The sequence below is a fragment of the Ursus arctos genome, unplaced genomic scaffold (assembly GCF_023065955.2).
Source record: "Ursus arctos isolate Adak ecotype North America unplaced genomic scaffold, UrsArc2.0 scaffold_12, whole genome shotgun sequence".
NCBI classification, from domain to species: Eukaryota; Metazoa; Chordata; class Mammalia; order Carnivora; family Ursidae; genus Ursus; species Ursus arctos.
This window is the reverse complement of record NW_026622786.1, coordinates 24,478,517-24,501,781: the sequence shown is the minus strand read 5'-3', so window position 1 is coordinate 24,501,781 and position 23,265 is coordinate 24,478,517. Positions and strand designations below refer to the sequence as shown.

At 36.4% G+C, this 23,265-nt stretch overlaps 1 protein-coding gene across 9 annotated transcripts in view; it reads left to right on the top strand.

Moving 5' to 3' along the window:
• Positions 1-23,265, top strand: part of SNX7 (sorting nexin 7) — a 160,197-nt gene that overhangs the window by 28,319 nt on the left and 108,613 nt on the right. For all 9 annotated transcript variants that reach the window (XR_007190312.2, XR_007190311.2, XR_003315755.4 and 6 more), the window contains exons 3-7: positions 2,206-2,316; positions 2,657-2,821; positions 4,897-5,095; positions 9,681-9,880; positions 12,909-12,995. Coding sequence is in view for 5 of the 9 variants with exons in the window: in XM_026497554.4 (XP_026353339.1) it covers positions 2,206-2,316; positions 2,657-2,821; positions 4,897-5,095; positions 9,681-9,880; positions 12,909-12,995 (762 nt within the window). In the remaining 4 variants the exon portion in view is untranslated. The remainder of the gene's footprint in view (positions 1-2,205; positions 2,317-2,656; positions 2,822-4,896; positions 5,096-9,680; positions 9,881-12,908; positions 12,996-23,265) is intronic.

Below are 23,265 nucleotides of genomic sequence, written 5' to 3'. Positions count from 1 at the left end.
ATGTCTGCCAGTGTGGAGTAGGGGTTAAAGTCTACTCCTGATTCTAAGATTCGTTTTCCCTCAAAAACAGCTTTCTAAATCCTCAGAGCCTAGAGTAACTGCCCTTGACCAAAGGTCAGTGTTTGTTGAATGAGTGCATTTTGGGGTATAGATTGCACGAGTCCATTCGCCCTAAACTTCAAGTACCCAAGCTTTTAAGGTTAGACATGAAAAATTAAACACCATTTACAATATAGCTTCCATGGAAAACTGTATTCTCTATCAGAAGCATTATTTGTGCCTCAAGTTTATTTTGGAACACATGGTCTTTCTAAGTTGGAGGTCTGTCATCAAACCCTGTTATTCCTACAGTTTGGAAGCTTCTATTTATCTTCTCATGACCAAAATTGGCCACTTTAGATGGGACAGTGATTCTGGCCCTGCTGTTGGGAAATTAACCATGATCTGAGCCCAGCTGATAATACTTGTTTCCCTTGCCATATCTTAGTCTTATAACTCTTCGGGAATAGAATAAATTCTTCAAGTAGCATGAAAGCATCACGCTGTCTTTGAGACTTGTACTTATCTTCTGTTTTCTTCCTCTGCTAGTGCAGTATGTTAGCAAACTCTTCTAAGTCAATGACTGAGTGATGGGGACAGAATCAGGCAATTATTTGACTTGGTTTTACATACTCCCTTTGCCAGAATTTATATCAGATTGTTCTATGTTTACTTCAAGTGTTGAAAATTCTTGAGGACATATAAAGCTCTTCACTGCCCAATTTCTGAGTATTTTAGTGTTGGTTATGCCAATTTATATTTTTGGAAATTGGTAGTGAACCTATACATATGTGCCGCATACAAGAAGGTGTTCAATAAGTATTTTTTAATGAGTGACTATAAACCATGTTTTGTGTGCGTATATATGTATGCATATGTGTGTATTTGCATATATATGTATACATACCAACTCGTATATATGTTGTTAAACTGTGTTTCTACTAGATTTAGTTTTCCTATTTTTACCATTTCTATAACTTGTACCCATAGTTAAGATTTCATAGTGTTTTGTGAACATTTAGTTCTTTAGACTTCTGCATCTCATTTACTTCTACTTTTTTCCCACTAAAAAGGAAATGTTTTGATAAAATATATTGCATAATATTCTAAACATTCATTTTAAAAGAATAAACCTTGGAAAGTATAACTTTTATGAAAAGTTCATGACAATTTCGTGACAATTAAGATTGCATCTATGACTTGAACTCCTTAATTTTACAATTGCATTCAACTATGTGGGTGATTGATATTTCTGGTGAGTGTGAAATATGCATGCAATGTGTTATTCCATCATTATTCCTCCAGGAAAATTTCAACCTTAATATTAATGTGTGTAATTTTTAATATGCAAAAATTTTAGTTAATGAGATTATTAGTGTGAGTGAGTGCATGTTAGATAATCTTTTTTTATTTGGCTTGGGATTCATGCAGTGAAAGTGAGGTTGATATTGTACCCATGTTCTTCTTGTCATATGTGTTGGCGTAGATTTTTGGTTTGTTGAGAACAGATATTTTAATTTATTTGCTTAATTTTTAGGAGTTTAGGCATATAACTCAAAATCCCTTGAGAAATGACAGGAAGATTTTCTTTTCACATCAAATCTTCATTAATAACATTTTTTAAACAGTGGTAAAATCACTCTGTAAAATGTTAGAATTTTCATATACTAAAAGCAAATTTTACCAAAGCAATTCATTTGAGCAAATTCCAGGAAAACATTTTTTTCTCAGTTATGTTCAGGTTATTTTCCAAATTACAAAAATAGAACTTTCCTCAAATTCTGAATTCTAATCATCTTGAGAAAAATATATTTGAAACCTAAATTCAGAACACACTTTCTTGTTAGCAAGAAAGTCATGCCAAATATAATCGTAGTTAAAATCTTGTGGAAGGCAGATGGCTGCTCTAAGACAGATTTTTCAGTTTGGATTTTAAATTTGAGCATGATGTTTGCTTTCTTTCTGGAAATACTGGAAAGTTTGCTTTGTTTCATCTGCTACATGAATTGATGACTGCAAAAAAAGTACAGGCTGACAAACACTGAATAATTAGAATTTGTTAATTTTTCTTAGAGACCCATTTATTTCAGAATGTCTAAAATAACATTAGGCAAATGTCTTCCGTCTTATATTGCGTGTGCTGTTATTTTCTCTTTCTTTCTTCAGACATCTCGTGGGGAATTTGACTCCAGTGAATTTGAAGTTAGGAGACGTTATCAAGATTTCCTTTGGTTGAAAGGAAAACTTGAAGAAGCACACCCCACTCTGATTATTCCAGTAAGTCTACTTTTTGTTCCATAGGGTGGCTACCATTTTGTCTTACAAATCATTAGAATGCCAAAAACCTAATGTCAGACCGTTAAACTCAGTGTAACTCCTTGATCTGAGAAACATTTGCTCTTAAACATTCAATCTATGTACAGATTTGTTTTTCTAAACTATTCTAAATATGTTAAGATTTTGGAGGTTTTGGTTGTGGCATTGTGAATCTTGAAAAATTATTTTTATAAGAAATCATCACATGTTCGAATAGTCTTCCAGAAAGGAAGAGCGTAGAATTCCTTATGATCCCATGCCACACAATGCTCATATACGTTTAAAAAATTTTCTGCCTCAGCCATTGCCTGAGAAGTTTATCGTGAAAGGGATGGTGGAACGCTTTAATGATGACTTCATCGAGACGCGAAGGAAGGCACTACAGAAATTCCTGAACCGAATTGCGGATCATCCAACTTTAACATTTAATGAAGACTTCAAAGTGTTTCTTACTGCACAAGCTTGGGTAAAGAATTTTGATTTGTATAATCCTTTAGTGTCTTTATGTACAGTAGGTTGTATGCTTCCTCTTGTCGACCTTTCTAAATTAGGCAGCAGCACCCTTGAATTAAGATGGATTATCAGACATTGGAGAGATATCGTTCAGTTTTAACCCTGTGTCAGATCTACGTGTAAACATCTCAGACATCTTCTGTCTTCCTCACAGAGACATATTCATATTTCTCTTGGTAGCTGATTTTTTTTTTAATGTCAGGGTAGTCCTTGCATATATAGCTAATATTGAACAACATACACAAATATATTTTTATAATGGGTTAGGACTTTCAAGTTAAAATAAAAGTCTTTATTAAATGGATAGATGGTTGGATGGATAGCCAGAAAGAGATTACAGTTTTCTTATTTTTCTTTCAGTTACCTAACGAAGGTGAGTGTATCTGTTTCTAATGCAGAAACTTCATATGTTCTTCTTCTTTTTTCTTTTCACCTATGAAAATATAACTCACCAAGAAAAATAATGGATAGGGAAAATGGTCCATATTAAATGATTGCTGACCAGTATTGAGTTTTATATCTCTCAGTTGTTGCCAAAGTGATAGAGGCTAGAAAGTGGTTCATCTCAGTCTTGACAGATAGTACTATTATTTGAAAGCCCTTTGAGACTTCTGTGAAATGAATTTGTGGCCTGACTCCAGAACCTTAGAAGCTGCTAGAAGCATTCTGTGTAGTCAACATTCGCAGTAATAGCTTGCCAGTTGTGACTTGTGCTATGCTATGACTCTATCGAGTGACCCTGTAGCACTCCTGGGAGATGTGTTACCTGGTCAAGGTTGGCATCTGTCGTTACATGCACATAAAATCATGCTGACTTGGAAATAAGCAAGTTTACTTTATATGTATTCTTCTATGTAAGACCTTCAAGAAAGAAAATCCGGATAAAGATAATATATTATTTATTATTTGGGTGAATAATACATAATAATATTTTTATATGTGGATTTGGTAGTTAGCATTATTATTTATAGATTTTTTTTTCTTGTGGGTAACCTTTTATTTGATCAACTTTTATTTGATCCCAAACCTATGTTTATAAGTGTTACAACCATCACCAGAATCCCTGGGTCATCTTCTTGGTGTTCTTTTTTAATATGCTGTACGTCTAAAGGGTTACTTTTGTGTGCTGTATCCTTTTATTGAATGTCTTCTTTTTGCAAGTCTGTAGCCCTCCCTCCCAGATTAACTATGAGACAGCTTGCTACGTATGTTCTTTAAAATCTTTCTCTACAGCCAGCCAGCCAGCCAGTAGAGGTAGTGTCACAGTTTACCCAACTTCAGTTGATTGAAGAGCCATGGTCAGGGAGTATCTGTTTACAAACTACTGTAGAAACATCACAAAGACAAAGCCAGTTAGTGCTTAGCAGCGAAGCCTCTGGAGTCAGACTGATCCTTGTCTACCACTTAATTGCTCTTGGACTTAGAGCAAGCTCCTTAACTTTCCTGTGTTTGTATTTTCTTCTGTAAAATGAGGGTAGTAATAGAACCTACCTCATAATGTTATTGTGAGTTATAGATTAAAAAATATGAGTTTAGTGCCTGGAACATACTAAGCTCTCAATACATGTTAGCTATTATTATAACCAAAGAATTAATGAAATTTTCCTTTTTTTTTCTTCCCAGAGAGTAGTTTAGACCCTAAGAAATCTTCTCTCAATCATTTTTCCATTAAATTCCTGTTATAAAATATAGATTGCATCTCATATTATCCTCTTATCTTCTCCAATATCCCCTTAAGCACGATTCCCTCTGTTAAACCTCATTCTTTTAAAGATCCGTGCTGAGAGGAAACATGTATATATGTTTAACACAAGTACTTTGGAAAGAATATTATCAAGAAGACAGACTCAGAGGAAGAACTATACCCCAATAAAACTCAGCTGCTTCAAACTACATGAAAAAAAAAGAGTATATGAAGCATTTTTATTCTCTATCCTTCCAATTAGATTTCCTTTTGTTGGGAATATTAGGATATTTGCTTCACCACAAATATTTCATTCATTTGTCTGTCTGTCTGTTTGTTTCTAGGAACTCTCTTCTCACAAGAAGCAAGGACCTGGATTACTCAGCAGGATGGGGCAGACCGTCAGAGCCGTTGCGCTGTCAATGAGAGGAGTGAAAAGCCGCCCAGAGGAGTTCATGGAAATGAATAACTTTATTGAACTATTTAGCCAGAAAATAAATTTGATAGATAAAATATCTCAGAGAATTTACAAGGAACAAAGAGGTATGTAGAGTCACTGGAATGTGATCGCAAAGTTGTTCAGTTTCTGGTGGGTCTTCACAGTTGCTGGGGTAGGAAAGCCACAGGAATTTAGCATTTCTTTTTGGTTCTCTCTTGAGATATCCGTCTGTCTGCGTACAGCCCACATCTGCGCTTGCACGCCGTTGACGTTCTCCATTACAGCCCTTAGCCTGTTAATCATTGTTGCTTTTAATCCCTGGTCTGATCTTTTCAAGGTCCCTGCCATGTCCGATTCCAATGCTTGTTCTGTCTCTTTAAATTATCTTTTTTGTGTTTTAATATGCCCTGTGATTTTTTCTTAATAGCCAGACATGATACTGGGTAAAAGGAACTGCTGTAAACAGGCCTTTAGTAATGGGCTAAGGCGTGGGGGTGGAGAAAGCTTCTATAGTTTTAAACATGGAAGAGTTCTGTAGTTCTACATATAGAAAAAGTTGTTATACCTGAACCGTTCTAGAGTTTTGTGATCAGGTCTCAGTCTTTTAGTGAGCCTGTGACTCTGGACTGTGAACGGCACAAAAGTTTCTGTCTTTCCCTCTCTGCTTAGTTGGGACAGAATGGCCAGAGTGAGCTGAAGTTGAGTGTCTCCCTTTCTCTGGTTAACTAGTCTCCCCTGAGGGCAGGCCTTTGTTGAGAACGGAGTACTCTGGCCATTTCAAAATGGTTCATTTTCCTCTGCAGGAAGCAGGACTAGTTTTTATTCAGTATTTACTGTGGGAACCTAGTTGAGCAACTCGGGTTAAGTCTCACAATATTGTGGGAGGCCCCCAGAACTGGGTCCTCCCGAAGGTTTTAGCTCTTACAGTTGTCCACACTAAGCCGCCAGCAGTTCCCCAATCACAGTTCCAGTCTCCCAACCCCCGCAGTGGGTGGCTGGAGGTGGTTTCGCTCTTCAGGGTATGCCCAGGAACCCACGATTCCTTGTATTCACCGGTCTTTCCAACCTCGAGGGCAATGGTGTGTCCTGTGTCTTCTCCTATCTTACAGATTCAAGAAAGCTTGTTCATTTTTCAATCTACTCAGCATTTTACTTATTAAGATTGAGTAGCGACCTCTAAGCTTCTTACATGAGGAATCACATAACATTAAGTTAGAATTTCCCCTTCAAGTGTGGCTTATGCCCAGACTTATTGAGAACATTTTTGATTTCTATACGATTTCGAAGGTAGTCATGACCAGTCTCCGTTTGCTTTAATTAATCACTAGCTATTCTTGTTCCCATTTATAATAGTGGCAAAGTAAGCCCTGAGCTTCAGATTTTGAATGTAGTTGTATGAAGTTGGTCTCAAATGTACATCATGGATCATAGCTTAAAATCAAAGAACTGATGTTTCAGGAAATAGGGTTTCCACATTTTCTAGTGGTATTTTTGGAACAAGTGCTCTCTGTTAGGCCTATCGCAGCATGGCAGACAGATTTATATATTGGAACTTAGGTCCCTCTTCCTATTTTCTGTCAGCATTTCCTTTTTCAATTTTCTTTTTTTTTTTCAGTTTATAAGTTAGACTTTATTCCATGATGATTTTTTTCCAATTCCGTGATGACTTTTTGCTAATTTTCTAATTGCATTTAACTACATTAAAAGTAAGTGGCTAAGTCAATTTATATTACTTTCTAACATAAATTGGTTTGAGAGTCTCTATATTGATTATTATTTTTTTTTATTTTCTGGGTCCCCCATTAAACAGTAAATTCCATCAGGACCAAAAAGGGAAAAGATTTATTTCTATATCTAGATAGTACTTAACACATAGTAGGTGCTCAACTAAAACCTGTTCAGTGATTGAAAAAATAAATGACTTAACATATCATTTGGTGGTAGGAAAATTTGCTTTATCAAGAATTGATTGGTTATTAAAAGAAATATAGAAAATTTTTTATAGCTGAATGTACATTTCCCTTCATCTTTTTTTTTTTTTTTTGGATGCATTGATACTTGATGTCATTGTGGTAAGACTTATTGGTCTGCCCTTGTTATTTACTTTTTTTTTTTTTTTTTTTATCTCAAGAGGCTAATTGTTTTGAGTGGGTTCTGTGATTCCAGTTCTGTTAAGTATATTCTTGATGCATAGTTAAGTGGGAGAGCAATTCAGAGAAGCCCCTGGAAACTCTTGAGATGTAGGAGTTCTGTAGAATATCAATGTGCTGCTTCACATTTGCTGGTGCAAGGGAATAGTTTTTAAATCTTTGGTATACTCTAAAGTTTGTGAAATGCTTAGAAGGAAAGCTGAATTTTATGGTAGACTTTACAAATATGAGTTCTGATTTTCAGGGAGTGATTGCCCCGGGCCCAGACTTGAGGGATTTCTTAGTCTTTCCAATGTGAAGCCCACTTGTCCGATTCTATTCAAAATGATGGAATGTTTTCATTTGTAGCCTGGGGAGCCTAAGCTATATAGGACATTTCATTCATATTCAAATCATGAAAATTTGGTATTCATAACTAGTGGTTTCTCTTTAAAAAAATTTTTATTCAAGTTTTGGAATGCCTGGGTGGCTCAGTCAGTTAAGTGTCTGCCTTTGGCATAGGGCCCTGGGATAGAGTCTGCTTCTGTCTCTCCCTCTGACCTCCCCCGCTCGTGTTTTCTCTGTTTCTCTCTCTCAAATAAATAAATAAAATCTTAGAACTTTTTTTATTCAATTTTTTTCTTTGATCTTGATTTCCTTTATGTTCCCCAGTTTATTTGCCGTATTCGTATTGACCACATGCTGTGCTGCTTCTCTGTGCTGGAGGCTAAAGGAGGAATAAGATGGTACCTGTCCTTGAGCTCAGAGTCTAGTTGGGGAAACAGATGCATTAATAGACATTACAGTGCAACTCATTAAGTGTTTGCATATAAATGTGATCTGAGTGCTGTGTGAGCACAGTGTAGAATTTTAGGAAAGCTCTCTATATAAGCATAAATATTGCAGGGTTTAATGATACACACTGATGTATACAAAAATTGAGAAGAAGAGATAAAGGAGAACATTTTTCTTTGCTAGAAATGTTAGTTTAGTGTGGCCTTTACTTAAAACAAAGGATAGGCCCAGATCAGGAGGGTACAGTTGGAAAGGCTCTAGTGGTCATGAAACCTAATACCTTTATTCAGTGACAACTAATATTTCCATTGTTTTTAAAGTTTTAAAAATATTTTTCAGTTTACTTGATCATATGAACTTTTGATATTTTAATAGCTTAATTTAGAGTAATATGACATATTTCAACTAACCCTAATGAGTAGTAAGCTGATAAAATATAGAGAATTTTATTGTATTTAATGAATAGTAGACAAAAAATTGCTCATTGCTTATACATTCTCCACCATAAAAAGCTATCATTGAAAGATGATAGTATAAAAGCAAAAATGTAAAAATATTCAGATTTTAAAATGAACTCCAAAATTTTGAATTAATGGCTTATCAAGCACTGAATAATATTTTGTTGTTCATTCATTCTCTCACTAATATGAAAATATTTATTGAACACAGTATGTATCGGGCTTTGAGATAAAAGAAAATAATGAGACTCAGCCCCTGTTTTAAGGAGCATATGGCCTAGGAGTATATGATTTATGCAAGCAATTATAATAGAATGGGATAATACAAGCAGAAAATTATGATAGACATTAATAGGAGTATAAAATTATGATCGGCTCATTGAGGACAAAGCATCTACAAATCTTTTGGAACAGAATCAGAAGGAATTTATTTGTGCGAGGATTTAAAGGATTAGAAGTAGTTTGTCAGATGGTAGAAATGGCAAAGGGCAAGGCAAATGGATATGTGTAATGTTTAAATGAGGAGAAATCATGAGATATTCATGAATGAGTGATTATTTTGGCCTGAATTAAAATATCTTTGGCAGTGAATCTCAAGAGTAGGACCTGGAGAGGCAACGTAGGGACTGATCATAAAGGACTTTCTAATTCAGTTAAGCAGCTTCAATGTTTATGTACTGTGACAAAAAATAAAAGAGGGAGAATAGTTAGAAGTCCCTTGCAGTAGTGTAGTTACAGATGCTGATGAGCTGAGGACAGTGGAAGCAAGAACAGATAGGTAGGTAAATGGATGGATGGATGGATGGATGGATGGATGGATAAATAGATATCAAGAAATATGAAATTAGTGATTGAGTAGCTCTGTGCAGGTTTATGTATAGGATGATACCTGGGTTTTTTGCTTAGATCATTAGAAACAATTACTGTTAATAGGATATGTATTCAGGAGAAGGGGAGGAAGAAGGCAAGTCTGTTTAGGTAATGTTGCCTACGAGACACTGAGGTATAGTTTATTTGGTACGCAGAGGTCCCTGATAGATAATGGTGATTGTATAATTTATATTCCAAGCCAGGATAATTTTGAGAATGAAAAAGGATGCAATTACTGATTACTCTTGGACAGTAGTCATTCAAGAACTGACCTCAGTGGATTGGAATGACCACTCAATTTAATGAAAGATGATATCCATCTTCTTTTGTTCATTTAGAAGAACATATGCATAATGAGAAAACTACATTTCTTACTGCCTTTAATATAGGGATTTTCAAAACTTCTATAAATTGAAGAGCTTAATTTTTGTTTTTAGAATATTCTGATGAAATGAGAGAATATGGCCCAATTCATATTCTGTGGTCGGCGTCAGAAGAAGACCTGGTTGATACTCTAAAAGGGGTTGCCAGCTGCATTGACAAATGCTGTAAGGCCACTGAAAAACGGATGTCTGGACTCTCGGAGGCCCTGCTTCCTGTCGTCCATGAGTATGTACTTTATAGTGAAATGTTAATGGTAAGAACGCCTCGTTACACTTTCACCTCAGTCCCGGACCTGATTATAAGTTTTACAAAGGCAGTTTCTATTTCTGTGTTTTCACCACTGTCCTCTTGTCCTAGCAGATTACTTCGCATATACAGATGCTCTGTAAATATTTGTTCACTGTGTGAGTAAGTTAATAGTAGAATATGTTAATAAAAGGCAGAATACTCAATAGCAACAGTGATGTTTAAGATTACACCTACATTTGAAACTCCCTCAGTCACAATTTACATAGAGAATATGATTAGTTTTTACAAGCTTTTAAAATTTTACTTTAAAAATTTTTAGTGCTTTAGAAATTTCTTTTCATGAAAGAGTGGCTTACCCCCTTCTAGGTACATTTGATTTAGCAATTTATTTAGTATCATTATGTACAGAGTACTTGAGTAGGATCTTGATGTTTGTTCTGTTTTCTGGATGCTTCTAAAAAGAAATCCTTCAAGTTAAAATGTTTTTCTTCCACTATTTGCAAAGGCTTTTATTCCTCTTATATCAAAGTTTTGCACTTAACCTCCTCAATTCAAGTTAATATCCCAGATATTTGGGATTTAGCAATGCTATCTGCAGAGCTAATGTTTTTCATCCTGTATTATCCTCTGCTCACAGTACCTTGCACAGACTGGTACCCTCAGGGTTCTGGTGTTTTAGCGTGGCAGTGGGGGAAGGAGTCTGCTTGCATTCAGATATAGTCCATTTCTTTTGCCATTTCTAATTTGAGCCAATGTTTTCACGTACTCTTGGTTTGGGAGGATTTTTTTTTTTTTTTTTAATTTTGCTTCTATCTTGGTAAGAAAAGCTCTCTTAGCCTTTCAGCATGAGGTTTGCCCTTTTCATGGTTATCACATTTAGGTTTTTCTTTCAGAGTCATTAAATATTTTGTAGCTATTTCAGGTTGTTGCTGTTACTTGCCTTTATTGGGGTCTTCTATAAACAGATCCTTCTTGCTTCCCAAAGGCCTCTAATGTTTCATTTGGAGGAGTCTCCTCCTTGTCCCCATCAATTTCCTTGGCTACATTTCATTTTTTTGCTTCATTATTGATATCCTCCTTGTGTGGCTCTTCAAAGAGATCCGATTTGTATAATTAAAGATAGTAGATTCTTCTCCCTTAATTAGATGTGTTTTTCTCTTTATTATGTCAAGATGAAAATTATGTAATTTAAGTCGTATATCATTATAGGTGTGGAAAAATTATAATAGTAACCAGAAAGAATTGTTTTATAGGTTCTCATTTGATTATATTATTTTGTAGACTCCTAAGGTATAATCAGTAGCATTTATATTACAGTTCTGGTCTGTTTTATATTGGAAGGTTTTCTTCAGTGTGAGCTAACATAATGAAGTGAATGCCTTGACAAAATGATTAAGTTTGTGTAATTTTACCATTTATCTTCTGAAGCAAACTCTTGCTTAAACTATTTCTACCTATGTGAAGCACAGTTACTTCATATTTATGGAAACAGACCTTAAATAAATGAGACTAAATTATAGTACATGTCATTTGGGTTAGAGAAAGGAAGGGGTTCCTGATATTAATGTAATGAAACATTGAAATAAATATAAAAGATCTGTGATAATTAGCTGAATTTCTGTTGATTTCTTTGAAAGTAGTAGAAATGTTTATCTCTTTTGAGTGTTGTTTTTTTTTTTTTAAGATTTTATTTTCTGGACAGAGAGAGACACAGCAAGAGAGGGAACACAAGCAGGGGGAGTGGGAGAGGGAGAAGCAGTCTTCCCACGGAGCAGGGAACCCAGTGCAGCGCTCGATCCCAGAACCCTGGGATCAGGGCCTGAGCTGAAGGCAGATGCTTAACCACTGAGCCACCCAGGCGCCTCTCACTTTTGAGTGTTTTTAAGAGTGATTCCATCAGGCACAAAACTAGACTGAGTAGTTTTTAGGATGCTTTTTATCCTTAATGCCTCTCAGTTCCCAAGTACTGTGACCATCTTATCTGGTCTCCATTTAACTGCAGTATGGGTAGGTTCTTCCCTTCCTCTGAAAACCCTTGAAAGACCTGTGCCTCCTTAAGGCCCTTTTCTTGTATGTCCTGCATTTCTACTCTTTCTAGTTTAGTTGTTTACTTACCTGGAACTTGTTTTTTTTTTTTTTCCTTAAACTGTTTAGGCCTCTTGTGTTCATTATCACAATTTTATTGTTTAAACTAATATTGTGAAAACTAGTGAAAGATGAGTACAAATAAAAAGAGTCCTTGGGTCCATAAAGCCCAAGTAGCATGTCTGGGAAGGAAAGCGAGTCACTCAGGGAAAGACATTGTAAAAGACTGGCAAACATTGTAAAAGGTGAAGGTGAATTCTGCACTCAAATTCCTTCACAAGCGTGTTTAAAGTTTAAGGACACCAAAACATGAAATCATGGTTATTCAAGAAAACAAGATGGAACTCCTCTCAGTCAGAGAAGAGGCTGTGATTTCTCATCAAAAGCTTGGCTAATTGATTAATATTGATATATTTTAAGCTAAGACAGAGTCTCAAAATGTGAGCGTGCACTTCAGTTTTCTGATTCCCCACTATAATTAACTCTTTGATTAACCATGCCTTTGGAATCGGATAAGTGGGCTGCCAATTATTATAGACGTTTTTAGGTGAGTGGCCCGTGTGATGTCCCAGCTGCAACCACTTTACACCGTTTTAAAAATTTGATTATTTGGTTTGGTTTTTTTTTTGTTTTTTTTTTTTTGCTCTTTTTGAAGAACTGTATATGTGTGGAGTGTTCCATCAAGAGTTGTACATAAAATACCTAACCCAGTAAGATGTGTATTGGGAGAATGAAAAAAAGATTCATGAAAAAAATCTCTCTTAAATGCTTGCTTTCAGCTTAGCTTTTAGAGATTAAAAAAAAATTTCTTTAAGTCATTGTATCCCCAAATGACTAATGACTTGGGGAAGAGATGTTCTTTAGATTCTAAAGTGCATGTTTTTTGTCATACAAATATTATTAAACCTAAGTACAACCTATTCCCGTCCTTGTGTTTTGATATGAAGGGCGTTATGAAAAGGAGAGACCAAATACAAGCAGAACTGGATTCCAAAGTAGAAGCTTTGATGTATAAAAAGGCAGATACTGATCTGGTAAGTTTTTGAGTTTCTTAATATTAATCATATAGAATTCATTGTCTGAAATTTTTATTAGCAGCGTAGAACTCCATTGCATGCTTGTTTTTAAGGATTCAGCAAATGATACTAAACTTTCGTCTAAAAATCGATTATACATTGAGTACTCAGTGAGTCTGCAAGCTAAACAATGATGCTTTTCTGCTTTTCCATCTTATATTGTCTCTTACGATGAGTAAAGTATGAAGTTATTTTTTTTTAATTAGAGTGTTAGAAGAAAGTATGGAAAGTACCTAACATTGTTCAAGAAGATTGGTAGACAAATCCATTTTTTGCTCGTTTTATAAGGTGTTTGTACAAAATAAGTCAGTGTTTGTATACACTTTTTTCTAGTTCTTGTAAAAATCTTTATAGAGGAAGTGTCTTCGTTTTCAAGTTTCGTCTTTCCTTGCAGTAGATTTTTATGGAAAATTTCAAACATAAAAAGTGATATAATGAACTCGTATACCCATCACTGGGCTTCATTAATTTCCACCATTTTGTCCACCTTTCTTCACCTGTCTCTTTCCTCTTTTTTCTGAAGTGTTCTTGTACTAACTCCAGACGTTATAGTATCGCCCACAGTATTTTAGCATTTATATTTTATTGTCTTTGCGTATCTTCAGAGTATTACTTTCAGCTTGGAATTATTATTCTCATTTTAAAACTGAGAAAGAGTCTTTGAAAGTGGAGTGACTTCCCCAGGTTCGTGTAGTTCTTGAAGCACAAGGAGGCTCAGAGGTGGTGTCACTTCCCTCCTAAGACTGTGATGCCTCCCAGAGGGCAAGTATGAAGGTGGGAAAACTTGAGTATTACTTCCGTTAACTTCTACTGAGTACTCTATGATCCTTTTTTAATGTTAAGGATTTTGTTTAGTATTGAGTACAATATTGAGTATGCTTATGGCAGGTGCATGGGGAGTTCTTGAAACCCCCCCATTAATCCTTGTATCATAGCCCCATCCCATCCTGGCTTGGGGTCACCCTCCCTCTTCTCTGCTTTAATTTTCTTCCTGACTTTAATCATTTTCTAATAAGAGATGTGATTTCGTATTTACTGGTTTTCTTTGTACTATCGTTCTCTCTCTCCCTGTCTATAATCTAAGCACCTGAGGGGGCAGGAATTTTTTATTTGATTCCTGAAGTGTTCTCAGCCCCTAAAACAGTGCCTGAGAAATGGTAGCCTCTCAAGAAATACTTAGTGAATAAATGAGCGAATGAAAAATGCGGTGATTTCTCTGATTCACAAAAACATAATAGAGGTTTAAAGCAAGAAGTCTCTACAAATTCAGACTTTGTGTGGAACATCGAGACTTCACCAAGAAGTGACTATGAGTTATCCTCATCTTCCTTGAACTATTTTTGTTTTTCAAACTCAAGTTCTTTCTCCTGGTTGGAAGGTGAATGGGCAGTGGTTGACTGCAGTGGACAGAGTTAGGAGAATGGCATCTGAGAGAGAATCATGGGAAATGTAAAACCAGTAGAACTAATGCTCAATGGGAAAAATCATGTTTGCCATTGTCTCAAGATGAGAAGAAAAAAGAGGAAACCCAAGGTTAACCTTTTCTTCACAATAAGGAGTGTGTGTGTGTATGTGTGTAAATTTAAAGAGTCACTTGGAAAGAACAAAAAAGAATGGGCACATGTACAGAAATTATAATTGTATCGTTTGAACTGTTTTTATTTGTTAAGTAATTTTTAAAGATATTGAAATTAGCAATTAGATAAAATTTGCCCTTGACTAAATACTAGATAAAGTACAGTAATTTAAAGTTTCCGGAGAATAGTTAAATGGCTTAAAAACCAAGCATCTGTTCAGAATGGTTTATATTCATATTTTAAATTGAAAGGAAGAGTAATTGAGATTGTTCCAACCACAAAAATACAGGAAAAAATAGCTTGGGCCCAAATATGGCTAGGCTTTCCCAACTCAACTAAAAAAACACATTTTTTTTTCCATTTGACTTGCAAATATTTTGTCTTTTGCTCTATAAAAATTTCCTTGATATCTCATTATAACCTAATGATCCATCTGTATTTATGATTTCATTTTGTGTGTATGTGTCATATCCACTATAAAGTATTTTTTACCTAGTTATCTGCTGTGTTTTAAGATTGGAGGAATTCGAAACTTTAATTATCTGCATTATACTCTATAAGATATTTTAAATTAAGATTTGAAACAGACACATTTAACAGACGTTGCAAATGGGTTTTTTTTTGTTACCCATCAAAACAGATCCTTCCTAAAACGTACAGGGACTAATTTAATGATTTATGAATGGTACCATTTACATTTTCAAGCAGTTTATTTGTTTACAGACCTCACTTCCAAATCCCTATGTGTTATGACGGTGTCTTTGGGAGAAACCTTCCAGGGTGACTCTCAAAATGAACCTGCCATGATTGGTCACAGAACAACCGGAGGGAAGTTGCTTAGAAATATGCAGGATAGGGTCACCATGGAAACACGCCCTTGTGAGGTCCTTCTAAGGAGCCATCCTTTGCAGTCACCATGGCGACCCTGGCAGAGAACTGAATATAGCAATCTAGCCTGGTTGTTTACCATGGCAACTCAAGCAGGGCCACTTTGGAGACAACCCTGGGGCCATTTCTATGGAGACCTACCGGGGCTGTCTTTAGAGGCTTCATCAAAGTCACCTTTGGGTGGAATGCTATATGCAAACCCAGCAAAGCAACTCATAATGAAAAGGTCCATGAAATGAAGCTTTACCAAGAAAGGCAAAAACTAGGAGAGTTATAATTATTGGGTAGAAATTAGCAGAGTTGTAACATTCCAGAGGTCCTTTTAGATGTATCAGGTGACCGTTATGTAGGCTTCGTGGCATACAAAAACAAGGTTCTGGACTTTCACCTTGCCTATAATTTTGTAAATGCTGTAAATTGACAGTGATGGCATTATTGTTACTTTTTCTCATCACACAAATATGCCTACAAAAATTATGTGTTTTCCTGCAAACTAAAACAGTGCTGTAGAGTGAATTCTTTGATTTATTATCTGGGGAGTTGTAAAGTGGCAGCTTCTTAGAGCTTGTGGTTTGTAGTTCTTATCTCACAGCAATAAAATACAGCATTTTAAAATGACCTAAACTCAGTAAAGACTTTCAGAATACCCATTTGAAGGTCAGTTCAGCTGTTTATTTGGAGTTTTGACATTTAGGCTTTGGAATTAGATAGATGTAGGACCCAATCCTAACTCATCTGCTTATTAAGTCTGTGCCCTAGGACATGTTTCCTAACTTCTTTTAGCCTTGTTTTATCATGTATAAATTGGGGGGAAATTATTTAGTACCTTTCTAATAGATTTGTTTAAGGGTTAAGTGATACAATGCAAAGTAAATTATTTGAATCCTAATAAGCATTCAGTGGTTGTTAGCTGTATTTTGATGACTTTATAGAAGTAATATTTGAGATGGCTCCTGTAAAATGACTTCAGAATTGTTCCTTTAAGAAACAGGGAGCGTATTTCATGTATAGTCAGTATTATGAAAAGTAGTAAAATCTCAAAAAGCATGCTAAGCTGAGGAAACTAGGCTGATGTGTAGGGAGCAGGTATAGGGGAGATGAAGAGATGGGGCTGTACAAGTAGGCCACAGATAGGAAGGGAGCCTTGTTGTCTGTCAGGATGAAGAACATAGACTTGATCCTTTGGGCAGTGTGGATCCAGTGGGAGCCTGAACTGAAGAGGTAGTGGAGGTGTTACGGGGGGAGTAAATTTGAGAGAGTTGGAGGAGAAAGACAGAATCCATAGCAGTTAAAGAATGAAAGGAAGCCAATGTTTCAGGTTGTTAGTGACTCTTCACATTTCTAACTTGCAAGGAGGGCAGATAATGAATGGCTCTGTAGAGGGAACTATAGCATATAAAATGGAGGAGAAAATGAAAGATGTGCAACTTTATGTCATGATAAGATGACCTATAAGGTAGAGGTATTCAGTGAAACCTGGAGACAAGTGTTGTTGAGGACGTACTATAAGAGAGACACTACTGCAAGCAGTGGGGGATTAGCAGTCAAGAAAAGAAGGGCCTCATTCTAGTGGATGGAGACAATAGTAAACAATTAATTCATTAAAGTTTTAGTTGATTGTCCTGTAATGGTAAGAAGGGAGAAGTGTAGAGAAGAGGGAGTGTTTGGGAGCAGTGAAATTTAAAGTTGGGGATCAGAGAAGGTCTTATACCAAGAAGGTGACTAAGTAAAACCTGAAAGGGGTGAGGTCTTGAATGACATGAATATCTGGGAGAAGAGCATTTCAGGTAGAGTCAGTAAGTGAAAAAGGGTAAATATGCCTGCATGGTTCAGAAAAAGCCTGGAGGCTAGCATTGCTGGAGTGGAATGAGCAAGTGAAAGACTTATAGGAAATGAAGTCAGAGGGGTCAGATCATGAGATCTGGTCTCAGTGAAATAGGAAGAGAACAAACAGTTGAACTGAGAAGTAACACCATCAGATGTAAGTTATGAAACAGTTGCTGTGCTTGGGAAAGACAAGAGATGGTGTGTATGTGGTGTGTGCATGGGACAGGAGAACACCAGAGCTGGAGACTAGCTCTTACAATCCCACTGAGACATAAAAGCTTGGACCAGGGAGGAAGTGGTGTGAAGTGCTCAGATTCCAAATATATTGTGAAGATAGAGCTGTTTCCTATTTGCACATCTGCAGATTGTGAGTGGGCAAGGATGATACCAAGGTTTTTGGAGTCAGCAACTGGAAGGTAAGAGTTGGCATGAATTGAAATGGGGAAGACTTCAGAAGGGGCGGGATTAATGGGGAAGATGAAGAAATCAGATTTGGACATTTAAAGTTGATGTGCCTATCAGATATCCAAGTGGAGATTTTGAGTTAAGAGTTACATATAAAAATCCAGAGGTCAGGTCAGGGATCCAGCTGGAGATACGTATTTGGGAGATGTTAGCAGATAGTATATAAAGCCATGAGATTTGCTGAGGTCACTAATGGATGAGAAAAAAAGAGGTCCCAGGACTTAATGGGACTGAGCATGGCATATTCCAATATTAAAAACCAGAGAAAGAATAGCTGGTGAGGAGAAGGAAAGGAAATTTATATGCTTTGACGGGTGGTTGGTAAATGATGGAACCAACGCAATGAACTCAACAGATTTGTTTAGGGTCATTCAACTTTTTAACCACTTCTCCATTTATAAGGCATTTATAAAAACAACTTGATACAGAATAATTAAGGTAAGTATAGATAATAAAGTATTTCAAGAGAAACTTGCCCCAATAAAGAAGATACTCAATGAAATAGATACTGTTCAACGTAAGAGACTTTCTGACTATGGAGGTAAAGGTATAACAATAACTGAGAGTATGACAAAATTTCAGATATTTGAAGAAACTTGTGGTTTTTGCAGTTTAGTTATTAAGTTTTCAGAGTCAGAGCTTCTGTTTGAAAATGCTTATTCACTTCGCTGCTTAACTGCAAGATAAATAAGGTTCATCTGTGGTGCTAAATAATGCTGCATATCCATTTTATTTTTGTTTTTATTTTTGAATGGGTGATTTATAGTTTTCCACTCAAAGCAGCATTCAAATATAAATGAATATGAATACATTTGACATTTAGCAATCTGTGCATAGAATCTGAGAGTTGGATCTAGGTATAATGCCGTAGCTGTTTAGCAGTATATTTATGTGAGCAAAAAAAAATGCATTTTCATAAGATCATTATGATCTGGATTTGCATATAGCCACATTCAGTAGATGCAAACAGATACCAAATTTATTCAAGCTGGTCTTTGCTCTGTATGACTTGCTATTTTTGAACCAGTATTTTACTCTTGTCCTCAAATAGTGGCTGTTAATCTTCAAATGCTCGTGGTAGTGTACTCAATGCTACACAAAGCAAGACTGGCTTTCCTCTAAGCTTCTAGGAAATGAATAGTATTGACATAACTTTTTGTGTGTGTGGGAGGGCAGAGGTCACCTCTACCTGTTCTCAGATGTTTATTGTCTTACCTCTCTCCCCTGACCTTTTTACAAGTGTATTCCTTTCTCTAGGCCTTACTTCTTAGTATCTGGTTTCCTCTCTCTACTTCTTTTTTGTCTGTTTGCATCTGTGTCTCTCACACGCACACAGGTACACACATGTGCATAGACCACACTCATCCAACAGTAAAGGACACAGCACGATCCAGTGGAAGGAAAAGGGAATTTTTTCTTGTATTTTTCCTTTTATCCATTTATTCTAGAAGGGATCCAGCCAGCAGACTTTTCCTCATTTCTCACTAGCCAGAGTTGTGAAAAGTCCATGATCGGGTCGGTGACTTGGAGTGGGAATGTGGCCATCAGTATTGACTTAGATAAGCCAACAATATGCCCCCTGATGCAAATACCAGAAGAAAAACAAGGCTCTGTCGGGTGGTAGTAAGGGGAGTAGAGAATGCATTCTGCGTAAACAACTGATAGATCTGTGCCACAAAACACACAGTGTAGCACATATTGGAGTAGTATACCGTAGCTGGGTGCGAGTTAGGGACAGAAGAGTGGGGGAGGCTGTAATCAGAACGGCCCTCAGCCGCTTCTCCTCCCAGAACAAAGTCCCTGGCAGTGCCTAGAATTCCTCTCCTTTTCATACCTTCATTGACAGGCCTCTCATTCAGGGCATCGTTGGTTTGAGTGGGTGGGTGAACTCCTATTTATAGAAACTTGTAAAGGAAGCTAATGGATATTTGAGTCAATGGTAAACCATCATGTCCACCCTATGAATGGGAGTCTTTTGAGCCTGGGATCTCCATTTGAAATTGTACCATATTACTTTCCCCCTCTAACCTTTATTTTTATGCTCCTGGCACTTCTTTGTAGAGCAGTCCCTGCAAAGTATTTCATACAAGGTCTCGAACCCAGTTGCAGTGTTGCATGTAATTTCAGCCACAGCATTGTGCTCCTCTGTAGTTTTAGGCAAGTTACTTACATTTTCCTTGCTTTAATTTCCTCAACTGTAACAGTTGTGGGGAGTATCTTCCCTAGAGTGTTGTTAAATCAGCATCTGAAAACTCTTAGTCCAATGCCTAACTAGTATTAGGTTGTAAATATTTTTATAATCAATATTAGAGGGCTTTCTTTGAAGTGTATATTGGATGTTTCATTCTCCTAGAGCAAAGTTTAAGTGGTAACTATAATTTTGCTTCTCAGACCTTCACAATGTCAAAAAATATATAAATTAAAAAAAAAAAAGCGGCAGCAGTTAGCTTGGCTGGAAAGTGACGGTTTCCAGTGACCCCACCTAGTCACTCTAGGTAATTGAATAGATACTTTAAAATGTACCTGAATTTGTACAATCAAAAAGTTGTGTTTTGGACTCCATAGGATTATTTTAATTAAACTGTACTTGGTATTATGCCATTGGTTTATAATGAAGGACATTTTAAGAAGGAGAACCATCAGTCCCTTTATGATAAGCATCAACAGCACTGACTACATTTTATTTTTCATTTATGAGGACTCTTGAGAAAAGTTTCATTTATGTCTTAGCATCAACAATAGGATCTAATTTCTCCTGAGCCATTAACTTTTTTTTTTTTCAGCATATACACATCAGGTTTTACACCTGATCCTATCCCACCCTTCACATTGGTTACTAGGGTATTAAGAGCCCCAATTCAGACCCAGTTCTGCCTGGCAAGTAAGTGTGTCTTCTGTGTGTCAACCTCACCCCTGGCTTTAACCGTGTTTTTTCCCTGCTCTTATTTTCCCTTTGCTCTAATGCCTTTATCTACTTACTGGGTTTAAGCTAATTGTAGAGTTTAACTTTTGAAGTCATCTCAAATCTAATATGGAACAATCAATAAAAAGAACTAAAGTATTTCAAATCAACTAAAAGATCAACACATTTTTTTTTAAAGATTTTATTTATTTATTTGACAGAGACAGAGACAGCCAGCGAGAGACGGAACACAAGCAGGGGGAGTGGGAGAGGAAGAAGCAGGCTCCCAGCAGAGGAGCCTGATGTGGGGCTCAATCCCAGAACGCCGGGATCACGCCCTGAGCCGAAGGCAGACGCTTAACCGCTGTGCCACCCAGGCGCCCCGATCAACACATTTTTTTATCACATATTTGTGATGAAAAACTGTGTTTCAGTCACTTTTTTTGGAATTCACAAACACTAGCATGCCTGTTGTAAACGCAAACTTGAATGCTGACTGGCTCATATTAACTGTTACCAAGAAAATTAGGAGCTATTTGAAGGTGAAGTGAAAAACTTGTATTACTTCCAGAAATTTTTACCTATGAAATTTGCTTAGGGAATGTAGTACATCTTAATGTTTACTGTTTTGGGAAAAAAGAACACATAAACCTACAGTCTTGATGAATAAGGCTTGTGTATGCTTGTGGTGGGTGAGGGTAGAAGGAGGAAGGAGACAATGGAAGACTGTAGAAAAACAGAGGCAGTATAACATTGTTGTACATGGTTTTCTAAAGGAAGATTGTTAGCTCTGTGTCTTTCTCTAGGAACATTTTCCCCCCACTGTCTTAACTGCAACAGAAAACGTAACAAATGGATAAGTGAAAGAAGTGGTTTAAAATTCTAGGCATTTCTTCTCAGGATTTAAGAAATTCTACTTACGGTGTCCTTGTGGATTTGTGGTTTGGTCTGTGGAGTTCTGCCCACCATAGATATAATAGTTTAAATAGCTGTCCCATATAGAAACTCAAAATAGATTCAATTTCCTTTTAATTTAGATTTTTTGTTAATAAGAAATGTGTCCTAAGGGTCTGTCTTACATATCTTTTTCACTCCCGGCCCTGCCTGGGCAATCAATAAATATTTGATTATGCATAGAGCAGTAACACACTGGGAGTCTGAAGCCTGGAGAGGGCTTTGATTCACTTTTACTTAACTTGTGACCTTAATCAGACATTAATTATTCTTTATCCATGAACATGCAGAAATAATGCTTACTTTGAAGAAAATTTTTTTGAAGATGAATTAATGTTTATAAATCTAGAGCTTGTGTCAGTAAAAATTTTGGTAAGTTAGAGGAAGAAAGTATAAAAGAATAATATGTTAGGGAAGATATAATGGTATTATAAAACTATTATTTAAAGTATGAATCATTTAAATAGCACTTCTAAAAATAAAAAATATATATATATTTCCACAAAGAATAGAACCAGTAGTTTTTCTGCCAGCACAGTGCTGTATCACTAAAATTCAGTGCATTTTGATTTGTTATATTTCTAGGCTTTGGAAAGGAAGCATTTTCTCTCCATTAAATGATAGTCAATAGGGCAGTAGGTTTAGGGGGAGATACCCTTTCAAAGCACCATTCAACCTTCAAAGAAGTTCTAGACCCAAACTAGTGCTTTCCATTGTATATGCATATTTTGCATCTATTTAGTACCTGTTGTGTGCCAGACACTGTGCTAATCATGTGCTTATATAATTCAATGTACAATACTCTAAGGTCTGTAATGGTTTATTCCCATTTTGTAGATGAGAAAATCGAGGCTGAGGTTGTCAACCAGTCAAGAGTTATTAGGTCCTTCCCTGTCCAAGCACTTGGCTGTGGGGAAATTGTAGGGAGGGAGACCGACAAAGCCCCTATCCTTAAAGGTGATTACAGTCTAGTTGGGGGATACTGAAAATAAAGGAAAAAAATAAATATAATAAATGACTGTGATAATTTTATAAACACATTTAATAATAGTAAATTTAAATTAAATTAAATAATTTAATAAATTATGAGGAGACTAAAACTGGATGATATGATAGAGAATACCAGGAAGGGAAGAGAAGGCCTTTCTGAAAAGGTAACATTGAGAGGACAGCTGAATGTTGTTAAGGAGCAATCATTCCAAGATCTGGACACAAGTGTTCTAAGAAGACTCCATGCAAGGCTCTGAAATGGGAATGAGCTCTGCATGTTACGGGAGCTTAGTTGTAGCTAGTGTAGCTGGAATATAGAAAACAAAGGGTTTGTAAAGGCTGGGGATGAGGACCAAGCAAGCAGGAGAAGAACACGGAGGTCTTGGGTTTTATTCTAGTTGCCTTGGAGAGCCACTGACAAGTTCCAAGCAGGGAAGACTTATGATGTGATGCTATGTTGTGTGCTTTTAAGTTTGGTATTTTTTAAATCTTGAATTGACTTACAGAAAAATTGTAAGTACGGCTCAAAAATCTTTCCCCTGCCCCGAACCATTGGAAAGTAAATTGCAGGACTCCTTGAGAGTTCATGTTTCTTACAAGGACACTCTCCTACATAGCCACCATA